The sequence below is a fragment of the Clinocottus analis genome, unplaced genomic scaffold, assembly GCF_023055335.1.
Source record: "Clinocottus analis isolate CAN_PGR_092001 unplaced genomic scaffold, fCliAna1.0.p SCAF_17, whole genome shotgun sequence".
Taxonomy (NCBI): Eukaryota; Metazoa; Chordata; class Actinopteri; order Perciformes; family Cottidae; genus Clinocottus; species Clinocottus analis.
Window position 1 is genome coordinate 8440217 of NW_027175898.1, and position 21340 is coordinate 8461556.

The following is a 21340-nucleotide window of genomic DNA, read 5'->3' on the forward strand; positions in this document are numbered from 1 at the left end:
GACTTCTTCCTGCTTCCCACTCTCTGAACAGGTACTTCCCCGGGGAGAGGACAGGACCGAAAAAGCCGGATAATGACAGAGGAGGAAGATGATGAAGGGGAAGGGATGGACAAGGGAAAAGCTTTGGGCTGTAGAGGTGAGCAACAGGTTAGGGGACGGGTTTAGCAGGAAACAAAGGCAACTGAGAGAAATAAGCCATTTCTAGATGACTCTTTCTGTCCTTTCTCCTTTAAGCGAGTGTGTGTGTGTGTCTGTGTGCCCTGAGGTGTGAAATAACCAGCAGCGCATTAGCCACCATGTCACTGGGGTGATGGGAATCATCAGAGGGCTAATGAGCAATAAGTGGTTAAGCGTTACAGATGTGAGGAGGTGGGCGGGAAGGACAGAGTGAAGGAGACAAGGAGGGGAAGAACAAAGGAGACATACAAGTGAGGTGAAGAGAGAGACTAAGAAAGAAAGTCATGGAAGAGAAAGTCTGATGAGGGCTGAATAGAAAACATCACACTTGAGAGAAGAACAAAAGAGTAAGAGAGAGAGGGAAAAAGGATGGTTCAGAGGTCAAGAGAGAGAGCCAAGCAATACAGTGTCACAGGGACAACCACTGTTTCTATGGCAACCAGCCTCATTAGGGAGTCGGCTTAATCGCATCATACCTCGTTGGAGGCTGCAGCCAATCACGTGGCCGGAGAGCGAAAGGTCACAGACTGCCGCGAACAGTAACGAGTGCTGATTGCATTACAGCGCTGCAGGCGGTTAACACGCATCTGTCTGGGTTTAGTCCAATTGGTGGACGCACATGACACCGGCTGAGTACTGGACCTCAAGACTGTTTTTGGACCGAAATGTGTGTGTTGCCTCAAGTATTGGGAACTGTGGAGTACGAAAAGCATGTCTGGTCAGCTTTGTTTACTTCTTCTCTGCTCAGAAAGAACTAAACGTTGTCACCCTGGTGGCCGATGGGTTAACGGCATCATGAACTGCAACGCCTGGGCAAGGAAAATAGTTATTCCCGTTTTCTCTCCGCTCGCTTCCTATCGGATCTCTACACGGTCAGACCTCTAATAAAGTCATAAAATACCCTCAACATTACTGGTGTCAATTTCCTGACAAGATGTTATATATATTTCTTTAATTTCTGTATGTAGTAGAGCCAAACTGGGCTCAGAATCTTTTACAGAAATTATGGTGGATCAACTTAACAATTCATTGATTTGGATCATAAAATCCAAAATGCTCCAACTGTCACTGGTAAAATATCCCTTCTGATGCTCCACACAAGATGATATGACGCTGACTCACTGTGGGCTGAAACCCATCTCACGTGTTCTGTTGAGCGATCACACACTCGCACTTCAGCGGACTGATTTCAGTCCCCACGCTAAAACCTAAACACATCATTCATAAATTGATCATAACCTTCGTGCCAGTGCCAGTTGTGAATAACTTCCGTTAGTTGAGTTATTGCAGGTGTCATGCTATTGTTGACACACGTGGGTCAGTGATGGGGACATTTTTGATTTCGTAGATTCGTGAAGCCGGGTTTATTAGTCAACTATTCTATTAACTATCCATAACCAGATCAGAGCAGCTTGTTATTCACCTAGTCAGTAATTCACCTCGTCAGTTATTCACCTAGTCAGTTATTCACCTAGTCAGTTATTCACCTATTCACCTGGTCAGCGAGACAGCAGGACGTCGAGCGTGGCAACGATCGTCACGGTGGCTTCAAACCACTTTGAACCAGCAAACTAAACTTCACTACTCGGGTGAACTCGATTCATCCACTTGTAGGACACTTCCTGTGAGGCGGAAGGGGAACACAATACCATGCTGTTTTGTTGCCTTACCCCCTTGACTCCCTTCAGGTCTCCTTTCAGCAGGCTGTCCAGAGGAAAGGTGATGATGTTGTTCATGTTTTGGAACTGGAGGAGGGTGAGGAGAGAGACAGATAAGAGGTGAAGGGTTACATCAGAGGATTTAAACCTGCAGGAGACTGAAAGTTAGGAACTTAATCCTTTTAGTGCGTTGTGCGAGTGTGTGCTTGTGCTGAGTGTCCAACAGCAAAACAGAGAAATGACAAAGGTAGTCACTGAAGGGAGAAATGCAGGTGAGTTTTCGTCTCTTGTTTTCTTTGGTAAATAATGGCGATGAGCTGGAATACTTTGCCAAGTTGTTGCTCATCTGAAAAAGTTTCCACCGTCTTTTAATCGCTTGAATGTTCACATTATTAAAAAGGTATATTAAACGAACCATTGTGAGACAGGTAACTCCCCTGTTTGCAGGTTCCTTTGAGCTTCTGTGTGCAGTGCTGCACATGTAATTTAGGGAAGCGGGAGCCTGCTAAAGCCTGGAGAGATTACATCTTCACATCCAGGGCCGGCGGCAGCTCATATTTCTTTAATATAAAAAGGTGTTGAGATAACACCAACATGAAATATCCTAAGCTCTGGGTCTCAGGGTGAGTCGATACAGTGTCCAGGGGGAAGCGACAGACCTCACATGAAGGTGTCACATTTTTCTAATAAAGCTTTGGCCGCGATAGAAAACCCGGCTTTAACAGATCAGGTTGACTTAGATCCAGCAGATATTTGGTGTTGCAGCAGCTCGTTGGCCGTCTCGATGGAAAAACTAGAGCTGCATCCCCGAGGGCTTCAAGTTCCAGCTGGACTCTGTGTGTGTGTGTGTGTGTGTGTGTGTGTGTGTGTGTGTGTGTGTGTGTGTGTGTGTGTGTGTGTGTGTGTGTGTGTGTGTGGTAGATAACACACACTGTGACTCAAGGGGATACAGACAATTAGGGAGAGGAGGGAAATATTTTTTTGTCTCAGAATATTCGACCACTATCCTTAAACCCACACATACACATTAATACCAACACTCTCACACACAAACACACACACACACACACACACACACACACACACACACACACACCATAGTTGACTCACCAGGTTTTTGAAGAGTGCAGTGAGTTCCTTGGTGAAGACGGAGAACTTCAGGAAAGCTGAACCCAGATCAGGATCATCTCTGTACACACAGTTCTCTCCAAACTTCTCCAGGGCCTGAGTATACTGCTCCTCATTCTCTACATGGGCTGGAAACACACACATATTTAAAAGATTTAAAGCTAGGGCTTTCACTCTCTGACCGTTTCAAGTCAACAATCCATCACTGGGTATTAATAATGTACGCTCGACATTCAGTGAACAAAGATCCACATTTCCGGCTGGTTGATCCTCACATTACAGTTCCTGGTTTCCCCAAGATCTGCCCACCAATGGTTAAACCGTCTGTCTCTACTTTCCCCCGCTTTTTAACCCTACATTGCAACATGCTGCTCAGATGAATTATTGTACATATTCAGATTCTGCTGAGCTGATTCAGACAGATCGTCTTGTCAAAGTAATTATGAAGCGCAAACGAACTGATGAAAAAACGATAGCTAACGGCATTAGAGGTGAGACAGAAACACTATATATCTGACTGGTGCTGAAACAATTAGTCAGTAAATCAATTCAAGAAGAAAGTTATTCGATGACTGACTTATTATTTCTTCTCCAGTGTGAAGAACAGCTGCTTTTCCCTGTTTTATGTCACATTGAATATCTTGAACAAAAAGAGCAACATGAACAAAACAAAATGAAAGCTTCAAAACCAAAGCCTGCAAACCAAAAAGGTGAATTAAATAATATGTTCATCAAGAATTGAAGGACAGCAAAGGAAGGCTGAAGATACAGGAGGAAGAACCGACTATCCAACGCGACTCACATTAAGTGCATTCAACCATGAGTACAAAACTCAGAACAAGACTCAAGAAAGTATGATTTCTTCAAGAAAGCCTAACTACAAAGTGCTAGAAGTAAGTGCCATTTAACTGCTGTGCTACTTTCTTTATTCAAGGTATAGTCAGAAAAAGATGTGTTTTGAGTTAGCGGCGGACGATGTAGTCCCCCAAACTAAACCACACCTGTCAGCCAGTCACCAGTCGGGAGAAACCCGTAAAAAAAAAAAAGCAATGACCGAAGTCTCTCCGAGCGTGTCTAAAGTCTACTTAATCTAGCGGAGTCAGACCGAGGCGATTCCACTTAATTCTCCCCACGCCAGACCAGGCAGCTGATAACAGTTAATGCCTCTGGGACGGCGGTGGAGCGAGGGATGGGGCACTGGGGACCTGTTGCTATGACAACCGTGACTAAGACACGTGACGGAGACGACGGAGGGGGCCTTGAGGGTGCCGGGGTGAGGGGGAGAAAGAAAAGGAAAAAAGATTTACACTAAAAGACACCTGCTGCCACATCATGACTCAGCGTTTCATCCCTCTCATAAAGAGACGCCCCGGGGCCGCAGATGGCAGGTTTATGTGTGACGCTGAATAAGCCCGTGTCTCTGCTGCGGAGATATCATCATGCTATTAAAAAAGGGGAAAGCTGAAATCCTCTGAGTCACTATGCCGGCTGACCTCCTCACGTCAGACAAATCTAATTTAAACCACCGCTGAGCTGAATGATGAAGCTCTTACGAGACTCAGAACACAAGTCGTGAAATATGAGTTTTGAACAGCTTCTAGTTTAAAGTACCAGAGATTGATTTTTTTTTTCTACTTTACGGTGAGAAAAAGAGAAAGTTGTGCATAAAAAGAAGAAAAAAAAACATTTTAATTTGTACAAATAAAACAGAGAGCAACAATAAATCTTGAACTTTACTAAATAAATGATGACATTTTTTTAAACGTGCATGACTAAAATACCGGAGATACACTTTATACAGGCATTAGCATGGGCAAATGATAAATGATAATAAACTGTATTTCTTCTTTTAACATACAAGAGGCTGGAAACTTTTAAGAAAACAGAAAGACCCAAAAAACATGACGAATGACTTCTTAAATCTTAAGAAGTCTCCAGCTTCTCAAGCGTAGATATCAAGCGGCTTCAGGATCAAAGCAGTGAAGCGTGTCGTACGGAGATATAAAAAAGATCCATCACGTCTCATGTGTCAGACACCAAGCCTCACCACACGCCGCAGCCTCGTGTTTACACATCAGCTCCAGCTGTTTGGCGTTTCTGGGCCGACAGGGCGGTGGCCGGCCGGTGTTTTTGAAGTGGCACATGAGAGCTGACAAACAGCCCGAACCCCCCGGGGCTGCGTAGCGATTACAAGAGTATTTATTGCAAAGTGACGCAACACATCCCATCGTCCGCATTGTGCGTATGACATGCAGAGCGAGTTCATAAGTGAGATGGAGAAAGGAACCAAAAGAACAGCGACTCCTTCGATGACACTGTAAACAAAACTTTCTAATTGAGCGCTGCTCTGCATGTTGCCTAAATATCTCCAATACGTAACCTCAGGGGCTTTCTTCAAGAAGCATGGGCTGTGCGTCACTCTAAAAACTAGACCCTCTCCTTAAACCTTTTGTCAATGTCATATGACTTTTATTAAGACTGAACATACTCTCTTACAGCAATTTGATGCTGAATGTACCCTGATCCGTGGTTACAGACTTTTTGAGCCTTTAAAAAAAAAAACTAAACTCTTAAAACTATTTCTACTTGCAAGAAAAAAAAAGAAGCTAAGATGTTCATTGCTTTCCTCCCTGTTTATCAACGTGTGATGCATACAGCCTGTATGAGAATACATCATTTGACAATCTGCTAAACTACATCTTAAAAATTATTATTTCGGCATCTGCAACTTGAAACACTTACTTTACAAAGCAGTGCAAGCAGCTCACTAAAATACAGGAGATACACGTGACGAGGAGCTTTGGCTGATCTTCCTAGAGCGCCTTGCTTTTCAGAAAACAACTAATTAAGAGTTTAATTAGCATTTTTGAGCTGTATTCATTTTGAAGTTATAGTTTCTGACTTCACTTAAAAATAATGAAATGCTGGGTGTTCATCTGCAATTAATCATAGTAACATTTACACTCTTTGTGTGAGGGCGTTTTCCACATCGAATGAAGTGCGTGTGTGTGTCAGAGAGACACAAAAAAAATGGATTCCTTTTTGCTAGACCTCAGGAAAAGATGACCTGCTGTTTACTGGAGTATTGGAGGCCACAACGCGGTTCAACACATGAAACATAAAACATGCTTACAACCCGCATTAATGGCCTGCTAATATCCAACATCCTTTACTGCATCTCGCACATACACACACGCGCACACACACACACACACACATACACGCACACCTTAATCACCAGAAAGCAGACTGGCCTTCGCTTCCTCTCTCGGTCTCTCCCTTACACTCGGTTCCCTCGGGCCTGGTCGGCTGACGCTTCCCAACACAATGCACGGCCGACCTCGATATCTCTCTACAGACTCGAAAAACAACACTTGACTCTACGTCCACTTGCACTGCGAGAAGAAGTTCACTTTTACCCACAGAAGACTCCGTCCTTTCTTTCTGTGTCTCATCTGATCTTTTTCCTCAGACATCCATCCAGTTTAATTACGTTGAAGCTTGTGGGAAGTCCCATTGTGGGCTGCACGGTGGTGCAGTGGCTAGCGCGGTCACCTCACAGCAAGGAGGGCCCGGGGTTCGATCCCCGATTAATGGTGGTCCTGTTTGGAGCCTGCATGGTCTCCTCATGGCAGCGTAGGTTAATTGGAGGCTCTGAATTGCCCGTCAGTGTGAATGTATGTCCTGGATAATGAGAAATAAATCTAAATGTACCATTGTAATGGTTACCTTGCAGCCAAGAGATACATGTATGTCCAGAAGGACAAGGCCTGCCCACGTCCCATCAGATTGAGAGTTTTCCTGATGCAACATTGTCTTGGTGCTGCATTATTCAGCAGCTCTATCCTTCTCAGCTACAGTATAGGAGCCGGAGCGCGCCGTTCATTCGTCTCCCTCGATTCCTTATCCGTTGGGCAGCTTTGGCAGGCCTGTCCAAGCAGCTGTGCTCGATCAGCTCCAGGTTCTTCAGGGGTTTGAGATGCTGCTGCTGGTTTATTCATCAAAACCCACAAGCTGACAGGCTGACAGGCCCCTGCAGCCACATGGACTTCTCTGGCTCATCTGTACAGCTTTCCCAGTATTTTTCTTTCACATTTCCCATCTTTTTCGAACTCTATGGTACGAGGTTACTTTGCTTGCTCAGCCTCCACAGAGCCAACCAAACCTCCTTCTTCCCCTCACCTCCTCATCATTAGTATTCCTCATGTCAGAGGCAATATAATATGCTCCCATGGTTTGGGCTTGACAGACAGTTCTACCAGGACCGAACGTATTCTGAGTATTGAGGCAGCCGGTGTTAAGGGCTCCCTGTTGTGTGCCTCATTAGTCAGGCTTTCTCCTCGCAACCTCTTTGAAGGATATTTATCCAAATTCTGTGCTTTCACTGTTTGTATTGGATTTGCTTCAGATGCTGTAACAGATTTGTTTAATACGTATCAGCATAAAGAGTAAGGTATGTTGTAATTTACTTTTAGTTTTAGCACCCAACTACTCAAACGCATGATACACTATGTATATGTAATGACACTGCTGAGCAATTTGAAAAGTCGAAACTGACTGAAATAGAATTAATTATGTTACTTTAACCCATATTCATTTTTAATATTGATTGGTACAGCTTTTAATCTACAGTAACTGTATAAGTGGACTTCAACAGCAGACTCTACTCAATATTTGGAACACATATCATCATCATTATTTTTCATTCAAGTACATGTGTCATGTTCTCGAGGCACAGGCATAAAATAATGGGCTTCATTGAGTAATTTTGTCCATATTCAAAATTGGTCAGAGTCTGGGCCGCTTTTCCTGAATGATAACAAAATGTGACTTCAGATAATGCCAGCTTTGACTAAGAACTGTAAATGACAGCATTCCCAGTTTCATTTCCACCATCATAACGTGCTTCTTTTGGAAACATTGATAGAAATCTGGACAAGCTTGGAGGCAAAAAGATTTGCATCTTCCCAATTCTTCCTACAGCAGATGATCTTGTTCACAATGAAAACAAATTGAAACTGCCTGAAACACAAATGCAATTCTCAAGTGTGTGTGTGTGTGTGTGTGTGTGTGTGTGTGTATCCTGTGAATCCTCACATATTCAAATGAGGGTCATTTACCAGCATCAGGGGCAGTCATTTTAGCAGCTGAACAGGGTGAGAGAAACCCGTGAAGGTTCATCTTATAGATGCACATGCACATACTCAGCCGTCCACGTCATGTGGTGACACAATAGAGGGTTCCGAGTCTGGCAGCGGGAAAAAAAAAGGCCCTTCATGGATGTAAATGCACGGTGAGGTGAGAACGTGAGTGTGTCCATGCTTCAGCAGCCCCATACACAAACACCCCCACACCCCCACACACCCACACACCCACACACACCATCCCCAGCTGTTCCTTTGGAGGTCTGGATCAGACAGCTGTCCTTCTGGTCTGAACAGAGCTCACACTGTTCAGAAACAGACATGCTCAGCACATTGTTCAGAGGTCTCTCTCCCTTTGCCCCTCCCTCTCTCACTCTCCCTCTCACTCTCCCTCTCCCGCTCTCTCTCTCTCTCTCCCTTTCCCTCTCTCCCTTTCCCTCTCTCTTTCTCTCTCCCTCCCTCCCTCCCTCTCTCCCTCACTCACTCACTCTCTCCCTCTCTCCCTCCCTCTCAGCGGGGTTCTGTCAGGCAGGCCGAACAAAAGACACTGGCAACACCCAACATTGGCACAAGCAGCCACAATGATCATGGTAATAACACAAAAACACTATCTTCCCTAAGTCTAGTTATAAATAAATAAAATATACAAACATACATACATACATACATAAAAGAGGGAAACATGTTGTGAAAAAAAAAAAAAAACATATTTAAAGGTTTCTGACTATAGCAAGAATGCTAATATAAGGAAATGAAAACCCAGATAGGAGAACTCACCAAGACCAGACGTGTAGATGGCCTTCACAGACTTCTTCATCTTGTAGAGAACACTCCGGTCCACATCCAGCGCCTGTACAGACAGACACAGAGATGTCACCACTCATGTTAGAGTATGTAATCATTTAATGACGTAAAGTTATGCACTTTACAAGTTGATGAAGAAATGCGTTAGCTTGAAACGTATGTGGATGACGTCCCCATTGTTCAGATGCAGGTATGCGATTCAGAGTTATGGAAAGTTCTTAGTTGACTAATTGATTAGTTGACCTAAATCGACAGTTGTGTAAAACTGAGTTTCTCCAAAAAAGAATCACACACAATCCACTTTAAATCTTGTGTTTACCCGAGATGTGCTCAATTGTTTCTCGAAAGTTAGTCATTTTGCATTAAAAAAAAGCATTAAAAAAGACTTATCGACTAAAGAAATCTGAATCGACAGAGCGAAACGACCGAGTCGCAGACTAATCGAGTAAGAGCGGGAGGCCCAGATATTCTGATACGACAGCTCTGCAATGTACAGTATTTATCTCTGTGTAAAATGGATACTGTTCAGAGACAGGCACAAGGATGTTGTTTAAACTCTCCTGTCTTTTCTTATGTCCCAGTTTGTGTTGTTGTCGTCCTGAGTTGGTGCTCCGGCTTTTTTGTCCACGCCTTGAATGCAGGACTCCATGTGGTGGGTACCGTTTGTGTGTGTACGTGCGTGCGTGCGTGCGTGCGTCTATGCCACCTCCACTCTGGCTGCAGTTAATGAATTATTCAAGGCAAAGAGCTAAGAATAGAACTGAGCTACATCATTGCTTTCTGTGTTAGAGAGAGAGTGTGTGGCGAATAGCTCGTAGGGCAAGAGCTGTGAGCATCTGCAGTCTGAAGGACAATATCCCTGAGATGCGTGTACGCACACACACTTACACACACACGCACACACACTCCGAGACAATGCGGCACTGTACCAGTGAGTGAGGCAGTCTCGCAGGATGAGGGGGATTTTGGGAAATGAGTTTTTAGGGACTTTATTAAGTTCGTCCACCCAAGCAGGCCAGAGCTGGCGCCACTTTTCCCTTCCCTGCTCCCCATCTGACTGACACGTATCAAATCCCCTATAGGCCTAGACCCTCCAAAAACAAAAAGTCACAATGGCCCCCATTCAGCTGCAACACTCACACACCAATACTGTACACACCCACACTGCCCTCTTTGCAACACCACTCGCGTGCAGTGACAAAATGTGCTGCACACGTCAATCTGTGCTGTGAGACGTTTGTCATTGCAAAATAGCAGAACCACTTAGCACTTAGCTTCCCCCGGGGTAAAGATGCAAGAGTGCCTGTCTGTCCTTTGCATCGGGCAGTGTCGTCGGGCAGTGTCAAAGTTGGTGCAATTATGACATGAGACACATTTAATATAAATAAACTTTGGTTGAACGGGCGCTCTGTGAAGCAGTGAGGGCGGGGCTCCAGAGCCCTGTGGACAGAGTCAAGCATGGTGTTCGCAGCGGGTGGTTTACTTGATACAGCAACGTCACAACCAGAAGTCAATTGGCGATGAGCCGCTCTAGAGAACCTTCTGGGGGCCAAGCAACAGGCTCGCTTCGGTTCCTAGAGGCACGCTCCCCCTCCAACTACGCTGATGATGCATGTAATAGTGTTCCAGAAGGAAAACATGAGCTTCTAACAAGCTCTGCAATAGTGTATCTAATAGCAGATGCACCATTTTTAAATAACAAACCAGTGACTATATTTACTATGTTTATTGGGTCTGGTTCTGCTCAGTGGTTGAGTTGAATTTTAAAAGCTGGGGAAATAGAGACTAACACTTTGATCAGTCACAATCAGGTGCTCATGTGTGTGAAAACACTCTCACAGTTGCACTGAAATTCAGACACCAGGCAGATTATCACCATCTGTACATTTTACCCAATGGGCCATTTCCACAAATACATTTTGACGTGTCAGAGTAGGGAAAAGTAAAGGTGTAACTGATAATGGATGCATTGCATTTAGCTGCTTCAATGTTGGGGCCCTGGTGTTGTGCATGCACACTCGCTCATTCACTGGCATGGATCACTTGGACACCTGAACCTGAACTTTACAAATGCTCAAAAAAAGAAACCAACCAGAAGCTACTTGTTCCTCTGAGTAACATTAAGACTCACAGTGCAGTTTTAGTTCCTTCAACTCCGGTGAAATGACTCATCTGTTACATATGCCAGTCTCCCATCAGCTCCGTCTGGCTCAGACAGACCCCACACAGACATGCGTGTCTGTATACTGTGAAACATGTATTTTCAAAACAAACGCAGAGACAACGAGTGAGAAAAATACAGCTGCAGAGAACCATCCCTCTCTCCACCGCCAAACCAATCCAACCACAAAGAGGCTTTTAAAGCGTAATTGGAGACCGCCAACGAGTGTTTTCTTAGCAGGGCTGGCACCACCTGGGCTCTACTCTCCATTTAATCTACTCGGAGCGAACTGAAAGAATTTTTTCCAGGTAGCTGAGCTTGTGTTGGACAATGTGGACTATGACTTTGGATATATAGAACAGAGCAAGCGCTGGCTGCTGTATGATGAGCCACCATGTCAGCCATGTCACAGTTTGACCATATAGCATGCATATGTCATTCTTTAACAGACCGATATCTCACAGAATTGCATCACTTCTTTGTTGCAGTATAGCAGCAAGCAATTTCTAAATGAGCCTGAAAAACCTACTTCAAGCTGTCATTTATTTATTGATTACTTGATGCTGTGAATGTGTTCGGTGAGGAGGATGTGAGGTCAAAGAAAGGTGAGCTACTGGAGTCAAAGCATGTAACGGTGATTACCAGCTGAGTGGTGCAAAGAATCAATAAGCTACCGGAGTGTGCTTCATCCAAATCTTATAATTATAGAACTGCCAAATTGTGCATTGCAATTAATGTTGAGTTTTATAACTTCATCACAATGTAAAAAAAGAAAAAAATTGAAATAATATGACACATGAGGCAAATAAAAACACAGCACTTAGCTGGGCTCCCTGGCTGTAGTGTTGGTGTTTTTGTGGAGGAAGACAAGCCACATGGACAAGAGATTTATGGCAATCTGTTCTCTTTGTAACTAAAGCTTTTGGTGCATATGCTTCATCAACACAGTCAGATAGCAGCTACGCTCTGAGATCCTGTAACTCCTTTGGTATCAGAAGCAGTACACTGCAGCTCTTCTTCATTGCTTGCTTTAAATTCAGATGACCTCGTGGTATAACCACGAGCAGCCTTGTGAGTCGTGACCCAAAATATATCAACTTGACCGAAATATTAATTAAAGTTATTCTTGGAGAGGTACGGTTGTGAGTATGTTTATCTGTGTGGGTGTGAAGCAGGTTTGTGTTCAGACTGAGCACGTCTTCATGTTGTATGCGTTTACAAGACGGCGTCACAACACCAGATAAGATGACAACTTTTTTTCAGCTTCAAGAGTCAAACCTTTAAGGAATCCTAATTTCAAACTACGTACCAATTCTATCAGAACTGGAGTGTTAAGTTCATTCAAATACGGCATATGCTTGATTTTGGGGACTCCCACAATGCAATGCACAAAGGAAATGGTGAAGCTCCAACGGCTGCAAAAAAAAAACAAAAGCAGATGGTGGTTGAGCTGCTCCCAGCAGATCTTAAAAACCAAAAAAAGAATATATTTTGTGTTACTTTTTGTTCACTTTGCAGAGGTGTACTGCCTCATTTCCAGTGAGAATAACATGGCAAAGTTATCAACCCCTTGTTATATCTTTGCTAGATCTAAGCCCCTGTTTGAACTCCACATAACATCAGTAATGAGCCAGTTTGACCAGTCAAAGCCTCACACGTACATTAACATCACAGCTCCCATAGAGCCACCGTCCTCCTCACTCTCACACACACAAACTCGCACACTGCATCACGCTCCAGCAGACACTTTCAATCCACAGAGTGGACTGTCGGGGGAAAGGGGCGAGACAAGTGGGGGGCAGACAGGCGGGGTAATAAACCAATCCCTGCTGAACACAACAAACACACTGCTCTAAATCAGTCACACTCTCACACACACTCACACACTCACACTTCCACTCCAATATGTCCCCCAGGCTTCAGCAAAGTGACTCTCCTCTAAGCACCAGGCCCCACAGTGTGCTGGCCCTCTTGTTTGAAGGACTCAAACATTTTTAACCCCAAAAACTATTCACAGCGAGAGGGGAATTCCTCCGCCGTGAAGCCTTTCAACAGCGCAGGATCAGAGCTGAATCCTCGCACAACGGACCCAGCCTCTGAGCCTGGAGCTGCTTAACAAGCACACTTTTCATGCGGCTATTGCGATGTCAGCATTTTCCCTCTCCCGAGAGCAGGTCAGAGTAAACTAACCAGGACGGGTCTTTACTCCCTTCCTGCTGCTTACTGAGCGTTTGGGAATTTGGATGAAGCAGGAGAAGGAACGCCACACTGACTTGAATTAATCCTATTAATGCATGACATCATCATCTCCACCATCGTCATTATTTCAAATACAATCAGGGGCCATCTGCCAATCTATAGAGACTATCATAACACTGCTGGGTCACTTATGGTCATGCATTTCCTGGATAGTAGCAAATGTGTCAGGTTACTGATCTCTGTAAGTACATATAGACAATATAGAGATATGTATAAACTTAAGTTCAGAGGCCAGTCTGAGTGAATAAGAAGGTACAATTATTACAAATATGATGACGACGGATGAATAATGTAAAACAAAAAAACAAACAAAGAAAATGAAGAGATTTCCCTTTAACAGGCGTCATAACTTCCTCTTGTTGGCTTTGGAGTTATTCTCTTTGGGGAGGATGGATTTGTGTAAATAGCCCCCAAAATAACAGTGATTTGGATGGGTTTCCCCTAAATAATACAAATGAATTAATTCAAGAAGCAGTAAAAAAAAAAAAAAAAAAAAAAAGCACATCTCTGACCTCCTTGTTTTGGCTGGAGCAAAGATATTCAGTTTAAAATCAAACAAAACTGCTGATAATTAATAATAACCAAATCATCTTTCAGCGTTATGTGACTGAGAAACAAAGGGATGTTTGTGTGTCTGTGTTAAAGAAAGGTAAGCATCTTCAAATCATGAATTATATTCAAACTCCGATTATTTTCATCCCTTAAATAAAATAACAATCTGGTCTATTTTAAGTATTCCAACATGTGTAAGCCGAAGGTGACGTCATGTGAAAACAGAGGGACGGAAAAGAGGGCGAGATGCCGCTGACCACAAGAAATTGTAGTGTCCTCCACCTCTTCCTCCGCTGTCTGAAGAAGAAAGACATTCCTGGATGATTGCACGCTGGAGTGACTGACAAACAAGACCGAGAGCCAGCCCCATTGTTCCTGCCGACTATCTGCTGATGACAGCATGTCTGCTCGACAAGACCCACTTCTCTCAGAGGCCCCCATTGCGGCGCGCACACACACACACACACACACGCACACACACACACACACACACGCACACACACGCACACGCACACGCACACGCACACACGCACCACTTTGACAAAACCCAATCCAAGCAATCCTCCCCCATCTGTAGTATTACGATCGTCATCACCACACACTTGTTTATAGCTGGCGTGCACACACACACGTGGGTTGTGTCTGGTGTCTCTTTATAACGTGTCTACTAACCTTGCCCAAGCCTTTAAGCTCTGCGCCAGCGAGAGTTACACGAGGAAACAGGCTGCACACAGGGGAAGTCAGGCAATAAGAGAGCTGCAGCCTGGGATACAATTATCTAATTTATTTTGCGCACGTGTGAGCGTCGTATCTGTGACGGCTGTGGCGGGTTGTTATCCATGTTTTATGAAGGTCCCGCACGATCCAACTTCAAACTCAAACAAACTTCCTCAAAGAAAAACTACTAAAACATCTAAGAGCGTGTAAAGCTCACTCACACACTCCCACCCAGTAGGGAAATAAAAAGCCCTGGTTTTGATTTGTAAATAAAGGGCAAGACTTGACATTTACGTTAATCACATTCATTTCAACACAGCGGTGAGGGCGGCCCACACTGTTGGGAGAAGCGACAAAAAGGGAAACTGGATCTCTCAGCGGCTCCATTTTCCTTTCTGATCAATTTTCAAATCAATAACTGCACTTGTAGAAAAAAGGGTTCCAAAGAGCGGACGCTGAACATTATTTAAGGGTCCTTTATGAGACTAAAGGTTCCTATTAAGAACCATTTTAATCCAAAGAACCCTTTCACTTCTTCAAGGATTGTCGAAAGCATGAATATTACTGGGAACGCCCACAACCCAGCAGTCCATTATTGGGACATACGCCTCCTCCTCGCAGGACAGCAGCAGTACATAGCTTCACTGATGGGTGTTAATGGGAGGAAAACCTAATGTTGATGTAGTACACCACAACTCTGTTTTCCTTTATGGCTGCATGTTTGCAGTTATGTTAAATCACCTGAAAATGATCAATGGAGAAGCCGTGCCCGACCCAAGCTGTTCACTTCAACTTCTTCTGCTACATTTTAGTGGTATGCACGACTAGAAGAGTCAGAGTCCATCCAATGGACCCAGACCCACAAATCCACTGGAAGAAAGTGAAAACAACCTTTCAAGTGTTTCATTCACAACTCTTCACCACGCTTTGCTGAGTGAGTAAAGTCAATATTGGGATAGAAATGGGTTCCGTCGACCCGAGCGCTAACAGGCCTTGGTTGCAGGGTTTCTCTGTTCTCTCAGACAGCTGGGATGTGTGTAGTCAGCCTGCCTCGGGGGCGGCATGAAAAACTCCAGCATTCAAGTTCAGTGGAAGTGTGGGTCAGAGAGAAAGGGAGGGGGGAAGGGAGGGTTTACCATGTCATAAGACTGTCTGACACAAGCTAATTAACAGACACAAACACACAAGCTTGGATATTGAAAGTACTTTGTTACGACAGACTTCGACATTCTTCTTCTTCCTGTTTCTGTGCCGGTTTTTCCTGTCTGGCTGTAAGTTATTCAAACATCTCATCTACCTACATGCCTTCTGGTATTTTAGCACCCGAAGGCTTTACTGCTCCTCAGTGAGCACTACAAAGACCACGGTTGGACCAGAGCCTTGACCACCAGCTGCCAGGAGTCACACTGGGATGACAACGTCAACTGCAGTGCTTAAAGTGTTAGAGAAAACACACTTTCATGTTAACTGCTGAGGCGTGTTTTAAATTGGTTTACAAGCAGAGAGAACTTTGGTTTCTGGTTGTTTTTCCCAGATGGCTGGTGTTAATACTACAGTCGCAAGGGTTTTCTTATGAGTCTCGTCGAATAAGGCTGAGTTTTGAATTCCCTTCTTCTCGCACTTGCAATTTTTTTTTATTTACATTTTGATTTTTTTCAATACCTGCATTTCCTCAACCACCTTTGTGGGAAAAAATAAATAAGGAGGGTAACACACGTGTCAGGCCTTGAAACACAATGGAGAACAGTGGACAGTCTGGCGCCAAGTTTAAAACCTCTTAAAATGGTCTCGTCGACTTTGAGAAGAGTCTTTAATGAAGTTTGTAAACCAGCAGGAGACTGTTAAAAACCAAGTTGGAAGGAGGAGCCGGGGAATAAGAACCAAATGTGTTGCAGAGAGGGGGAAGAAAAACTCCTGACTTCACCTCGGAGTCTCTCTTTGGCTCTTTTCACACAGTCTTACGTGTCAACCTCAAAGTGTCAATGCAGTAATGTCAGAGGAAAGGTGCCCAACCGTTACTGCACAGTTCTGTGTATGAAGCTAGAGAGAGACAGAGGGAACATTACCTGTTTTATCCTGGAAACCTCTGCAGTAAAACACTCCTGTGCAAAATAAAATAGAAAAAATTAAATAAAAATGTAGATCCTTTTGAGCTTTGCTGGGGGAACTTGAAACACAATAAGAGTTTCCCTTGACGTAAACTCAGCCCTTCAGTAAAACAGGCAGTCTGAAGACTTCAGAAGAACTTCACCAACAGTCTCTTGAAATTTAACTTGACAGTATTGAAAGTGGATTGGTGCAACGACTCTTGCAAAGATCTTTAAAGTTTTGTCCTTCCGTAAAAAAAAAAATAAGATAGAAGAGATCTGGGATTATGAGACTATTGACTCAAAAATGTCTTCTTGCGACACCATATATACTCAAAAAGGAAATCTGAGTGAAGCTTCCTTGAGAGTCTCTCAAGAGTTCAAAACATTTCCCAAACAGAGAAGAAGAAGCCTTGGGTCTGCTGCCTGAGTGAAAGTGACAGCAGGACAACACAACTGTGAGGATTCAGCCCTCCAACCCCGCCCTGGCCCAAGCAGAGCCGAAGTGGCCAGGACTACAAATCAATGGTGGAGTTCATTAATGGAGAGGCAGGGCACATCTCAGACAATCTAGGCCAGGACACTCTGATGGATGAGGTAAGCTTTAGGGTCATATTTACCCCCAGTGGCCCTAATGCCTGCCCCCTCACCTCTGTGTCGGACAGAGAGCAGCCAGTCGCGCCTTTCACCTCCATGCTCTCCACCATGTTGGACGGAGAGTTTCACCATCCTCCAAACCAAACAGATCCACCACGTCTGACAAAAGCCGATGGGCTCGACACAATCTGGGTAATACATTCACTCTCATCAGCTGCACTCAATCAGGGTAGACTGTGTACAAGAGTGAGTAAAATGATATCACGTCAAAACAGTCAAAGCCCATCGGGGGATAAGAGAGAGCATGGCTTTGAATGGATAGAGACAGAACCGTGAACTTTGGCCTCGGTAGATCCATGGGGAGAGCTACTGCATCATAATGAGGGCCGGGGCAGAGCCTGTCTCTGGGTGATAACACACACCCCGCTCTTCCTGCCCTGGAGGCTGGACCGCTGGAGACACACCTCTCGTTTCAAACAAAGATCCCATTGGAAACACTGAGGTCCCACATAAAAGATGGGACTCTCTGAACCCACAACATTGCGGTCTTATCAATTATAGTCCAATTACTGTTCAGCTATTGGCATGTGCAAAACATCAATTCAAAAGTGCCACCCAAACATCCAAGTTTCCAGAATAGCTGTTCACTGTTGATGTTAGCTCAACACGTACAGCCCATCCAACCCAAACAGGTGCCAGAACTTGAGCGCAAACATCCCCATTTTGGGAAAATTTCCCAGAAAATAGCATTCAAGTATATGCATAATCAGTTGTTGCAGAACAAAACTCTTGCTCTCCGCTTCTGTTTTGTGTCATCTAGAGCGCAATGATTTGTGGCTGATGTGCGAACAACCAAAGGCAAGTGTGCTCTCATAACTCTTCTCCGTGTGTCAGTCTGCCAGCTTGTGTTGATGCCGGAGTAGTTCCCGAGCCAAGGGAAGACCTGACCTTCTTCTGCCCTGATTCCTCCCCCCATTCCAGGCAAGGCTGGTGGGCACGGCTGTGGTCAGGCTGGGGACAACAGCTGCCCCCCTGCAACAGGTGGCCCGGACGAAAGTTTAACAAGGCTCCAGACAGTGGGATTATCGATGCAAGGACAATCAACATTTAATAGCTTTAGAGACACACTTATGGATGTACAAGCTCTAACACACATGGCCCAAATGTGCAATCTGGCCCAAGTGAGCAGTTCAAACACCCAGTCACTGTGACCCATCTTCAGGATATCACCTAAGAAGCTTAATGCTTCCTATAATTGAAATGGGATTTCTGGCAGGATCACTGCAGTTCCGTCTCCTCCCTTAACCCTTACTCTACATCTGCTGTCCCCTACTGTCCCCTGACTTTGGTACATGAACAAGAGCAAGGTAGAGCAGGCCAAGAACGAAGTGAACTGGAACTCTTGGTTATGAGGTAAGACTTTCTTCATGAGTTTTGTTATTTAGCTGTTCCTGGTGCACTTGTGTTTAAAAGATGAGCAAGTTAGAGTCAAGCTGGATAAAAAATGAATATAATCTTGTGTTAACAGGAGATATGCACTAGTGTAAGATTAAAGCATGTGCCCGAAACAACCGGGGACCTGAGATTAAGATTAGAAGTCCTATAAAGAGATGAAAGACTAAAGACGCGCACAGCAGGAACTCAACTGCTTCTTTAACACTCAACTTTATTGAGAATCTACTTACCATTTTATAAGCACCATTACCTCATTGTTCACCAATATTAGGAATATTTGAAATAGTCTCTGTGAGAACCAGACTGGAGGTCAGTGTGGTCTGCACAGCCAGTGCCGGCAGTTGCCTGTGGATGCTGCGAATACCGTCGCTGGAGGTACTCCCTAATAACCTCTCAACTAAACCAAGCAGCAAGGCAGCGTGCCCTACGAGTGCATAGTTTGCATACCAGTGTGATGGACCTCCTTTGGATGAAGTAAAGGCTAGATGGAAGATTAATGAGCCTAGCCTTCAGCGCTGAACCCCCCTCAACACCAGTAATGACCCATGAAAAGATGACCGGGCTATGAATAACCGTTATTCACGGTCGAAAAATTAATAAACTGGACGCATTGATATGGGACCGAGGGAGAGAGGCCTATAGGATGTGTGAGTTACTTGCACTATAAAATGGAGGAAACAGAACATGATGCAGTTGTGTGCCGTGTTGTTGATTGTCATTTGGGCTCATGCAGGCACGGGATCCCAACAGCTTCTATGATAATCAAGTCATTTCTCCAAAACTCCGGTTTTGTATGTTTTTAAGGACATCAATGATCAGCTGCCTTTCATGAATTTTGTATTGTATTAATGTTATATTTTGGGTTGTTTTGTATATTTTTCTATGGAGCTGTGTGTATTTTGCCAAAGGCGCATCTAGGGATAGTAGCTTAGTTCATAAATGCTGTGGTATGTGGTCTTGGTTGTTGCAACAATAACAGAGGATGTTCCAGACAGCATTACTGGCATGCACTCTACTTGTCAAGCAACTGTAAATTACAAAGCACCTGTAATGTCACAAAACATATGTCTCTGTCTAAGCTTATATATACTACAACTATACGCAGCTGACAGGCTGGTCCAAAATTTAGTTCTGCAGCCAGAAGCCTCACAATCAGCAATCGTCTGCAGTCGGATCCGTTCCACACTCATTGTATTCAGTTTGAGGGTTGCTGATGTACTACACAGTGATCCAAATAACTGATCTACCCTGCCAGACAATTAATTCACTTCATTAAAGCTTTGAACGCCTGCCACAACCGCTCACTGAGCCGCAAGTACAACACCGTGATATTACACAAAATGTGTAATATTTGTACCTGAGCTAGAAGTGGATGCACTTGCGGTTTGTTCAAGGAGACAACTCTATTGATTGCAGGTTTATAGGAGGCGCTCTCTGCCAGGCAGGATTCAGTAAATGGGGCATGAAAACAACCAGGGATGCAGAAAATAGAACTAAGAAGAGTACAATTTGTGCCAGTTTCTGGTCTCAGACAGACATGCTGCAGACACCCCCGAGAGTTTTTATTGGGTGAGACAAAAGCACTGGGGCATTTTCATCAAGATCAATACTTTTGATACAGAGGTCAGCTCAGCCCTCGAGGCCGATGCCTCCTTCAAATGGAACTTGTGAGTTCAACAGACAAGAAAATGGATGTCACCTTTAGAAATATAGAGAATGATTTTGTTAAACTTTAGCATATCTCACATCGGGTCATTCAAATTAAATTCAAGTAAAACAAGTAAAAGTATCCATCAAAGTTATTACTGAAATGGATCTTAGCATTCTCAGTGTGCTTGAGTATCCACTAATGGCCATTCACATCATTTTAAATCAAACGTAAAGGTGAAAAACAGATTCTACTGCTTCTATTTGTAAAAAAGTCTGGACTTTGGCCTCACCAGAGAAAAGTCAACACAAATGTGGAGGAAGAAGCGCCATGTGGCACATGATCATAGAGGGGGGTCGTGACACAAAGCCCGACATCCTCTTACTGGATAAACAGGTTTTATTGCTGTGGTTTTACCAGACTCACACAAAACATATCCTCCACATGCGCGCGTGCACACACACACACACACACACCCTACAAATGTCCTCTTAATAGCATGTCGTTTAAAACTACTTGCCTAATTAAGGTTGTGTCAGATGCAATTAAGTTTAGAAAGAAGTAATTACACAACAATTGTGCTCTCATTTAGGTTAAAAAACAACCTTCAAGCGCTCGAGTCTCTGCAATTAATGTGTTTAAAGGCGTTCTGTAAATAATCAGGGTCACAGGTCAGTTTTAAAGGTCTTAAAGAAGGTGAGGTTGTATGGGGCACTGATTGCACCATAATTGGTATATTTGGGTTAAGATTGTCAGATAAACACACTAGAATGAATGACAAATGTAGCCGTTGGCTTTGGGTTAACGTCTACCATAGTGTCAACGTACACCACATTTACTGTTTCAATGACGGACATACAGTGCAGAGGAGTGCACAGGTATGTAAATGGTTTGTAGAGCATTGCTAACAGGACTGACCAGCAGAACCTGTAATTAGTAAATCATCTGGCACA

The 21340-nt window shown here is 44.1% G+C and overlaps 1 protein-coding gene across 2 annotated transcripts in view; it reads right to left on the reverse strand.

Annotated features, from left to right (window-relative positions):
* The window catches only part of asap2a (ArfGAP with SH3 domain, ankyrin repeat and PH domain 2a), a 47367-nt gene that overhangs the window by 22911 nt on the left and 3116 nt on the right, over positions 1–21340 (reverse strand). For both annotated transcript variants that reach the window (XM_068580609.1, XM_068580608.1), the window contains exons 2-4: positions 8885–8957; positions 2946–3091; positions 1848–1922 (exon numbers count right to left, since the gene is read on the reverse strand). In XM_068580609.1, coding sequence (XP_068436710.1) covers positions 1848–1922; positions 2946–3091; positions 8885–8957 — 294 coding nt within the window. The remainder of the gene's footprint in view (positions 1–1847; positions 1923–2945; positions 3092–8884; positions 8958–21340) is intronic.